Source organism: Arachis ipaensis, chromosome B02 (assembly GCF_000816755.2).
Source record: "Arachis ipaensis cultivar K30076 chromosome B02, Araip1.1, whole genome shotgun sequence".
Lineage (NCBI taxonomy): Eukaryota > Viridiplantae > Streptophyta > Magnoliopsida > Fabales > Fabaceae > Arachis > Arachis ipaensis.
The window spans coordinates 99,532,608-99,534,963 of NC_029786.2; the positions used below are offsets into that span (position 1 = coordinate 99,532,608).

At 35.9% G+C, this 2,356-nt stretch overlaps 1 protein-coding gene across 1 annotated transcript; it reads left to right on the forward strand.

Moving 5' to 3' along the window:
* LOC107625943 (F-box protein CPR30-like) lies at window positions 137-2,155 on the forward strand. Its single transcript, XM_016328689.2, has 2 exons — window positions 137-1,415; window positions 1,693-2,155. The coding sequence occupies exons 1-2, from the start codon at window positions 188-190 to the stop codon at window positions 1,716-1,718; spliced, it is 1,254 nt and encodes a 417-aa protein (XP_016184175.1). The 5' UTR covers window positions 137-187; the 3' UTR covers window positions 1,719-2,155.

The following is a 2,356-nucleotide window of genomic DNA, read 5'->3' on the forward strand; positions in this document are numbered from 1 at the left end:
AATAATAAAAAATAATAAATTTTAATAATTTTTTACATTTCTTATTAACTTTTTAAAATAAATTAAACTTTTTTATTATTTAAAAAAAGTATTTTTTTTTTTCAATAGTCAATCCAAAGCTGACCCTTCCCTTCGTTTATGTTTTCAAAGCAATTTCATGTCCCGGGGTTGAGGGAAGAATTGCTACATGAATTGCGAAAAGCTCAGCAATCCAAGCATGGATAAGAAGAAGAAGCGGAAGCACATGGGGAACAAACCAAAAGAGGAATCTACCATGGAGAAGAAGAAGAATCACAAGAGCAAGAGCATTTACGACATCCTCTCTCTTGAACTGATTCACATAGTCCTAATGCGGGTGCCGATCAGACATCTCGCTCGCCTCAAGTGCGTTTCCAAGTTGTGGTACTCTCTAATTTCTGATCCCGACTTTGCGGAATTGCATTTTCACCACTCTCCCGTTGCCACCAACGCATGTTTCTTCATAGAAAACGAAGCTATGGTTTACTTTATTTACTTAGACGACAATGATGCATCACAAAAAGTGATGTCTCCCCCTTTCAAAAAGAAACCTTCTCATTTTGCGGTCTTGGGATCCTGCAGAGGCTTTATTCTGTCGTATCGAGACCCACATTTTCTTGTGGTATGGAACCTACTGACCGGATTCAGCAAAAGAATATCTTATTCTCATATTGTTGCTCGTCTTAAATACTATGTCGTTAGGCTTCCTTACAAGTTCCATCTCTATGGATTTGGTTATGATGCTTCACAGGATGACTACTTAGTTGTTGTAGCCTGGCAGGATAAGGATGACCATTATCACTTGGATTACTTGTCCTTGAGAACCAATTCATGGATTAATCTTGATGCTGCACTCTCTAATCTCTTGGGTTCTTATAACTGGAATCCACCTGGGTTGTTCTTTAATGGCACTATTCATTGGGTGCCTAGCGTTCTTGAAGCTTACAGGGATGTTATTCTTATCTTTGATCTGAAGGAGAGAACTTTCTCAACTTTATCTGCGCCGGAACAACCTGTAAAGAGTGCATGTTCCTATTCAATTCTCGCCGTACTAGGAGGCTGCCTGGGCTTGTATTATCGCAATTATGATAGCCGTAAAACTGAGATATGGGTGATGAAAGAATATAAAGTGCACTCAACTTGGACTCTCTATCAGATTCCTTGCGAAGTCTTTCAGCCGGTGTGCTTTTACAGTCATGGTGATATTATTGGAAGAGGTTATACTTTCTCTGATAAAAGAGGGTACTTCATACATAATGTCCGAGGAGACCTGCTCAAACATTTTAAAAATCTTTGTTGTCCCATCCGTAGAGCCTATGCTGTGTATACAGAGAGTCTCTTGCCACTCCCTAGCGACATTAAGGACAAGGACAAGAAGAATAAGAGGAAGGAAAACTGTATGTAAACTATTCTCCTATGCTTTGTAACAAGATATTCCTGATAGTTTTAGTTGCATTGTAATTAATGAATAAGTAATGTGTAATATGTATTATGCATCAAGTTGCAATCAAATGTCACTATAATCTATGGATATTGAATTTTGAATTTATCAACGCTTAGGGAATCATTAATCATTGTCTTGCTTCCTATAGTCTGGTCTTGTGGTGGGGTTTCGAAGTTTATATCTTTTTCATGTCTAAAGCTTTGACTTTTATCAGTTCTGCTTTTTTGCAGGCCATCAAATTCACCATCAAGTTTAACATCACCAAAGATTCAAACAAAGAAAGAAGAATGAGTAGCCAACATACAAGTGAACAACTTGCCATTTGGGGAAGAACATTTGAAAAGTGCAAATGAAGTTTAGTCTCTTTTTAAATCCAATATATCTTTTGAATCACATCTAATAGTAATATTTCTTAGTTGGTTATGCAAAACTTTATAGGTTTTATTTTGCAGATTACATAATATACTTCTTCTAATCTTACCTTTAGCATGGTTGTTTTTAGAAGTTCACTAGCAACTGATGGCAAACCCAAAAACAAAAAATTACAGTATATGAGAGTTGTTTTATTTTGAGTATATAAACTTGCTGCACCTTGTATGTCAAACTAGTAATCGACGGCTTTCGTGGCAGAGGGGCTTATCTCAACATGTTTTGAAAGAATAAGTACTCCTATAAATAGTTTCGCTTGCACTCTCCGGCTCTCTATTTTTATATAAAGATGAAGTACTTTTTCTTCATTTATTCATTTTGTTGTCTTATGTTAATTTAGCTTCAAATTTTATCATGTCAAAATCTTATGAACTCAATCCAAAACTTTGTAAATGTAGATTCTTTTTGAGATAATACGTTTCTTGTGCAGACTTAAGATGCAAAGTGTGGAGTCTCTTATAAAAT

Bases quoted from the DNA above. Each gene is read 5' to 3' on its own strand.
- LOC107625943 (XM_016328689.2), top strand. From the start codon at position 188: ATGAATTGCGAAAAGCTCAGCAATCCAAGCATGGATAAGAAGAAGAAG. The intron at 1,416-1,692 runs GTATGTAAACTA...GCTTTTTTGCAG, and splicing joins GAATAAGAGGAAGGAAAACT to GCCATCAAATTCACCATCAA.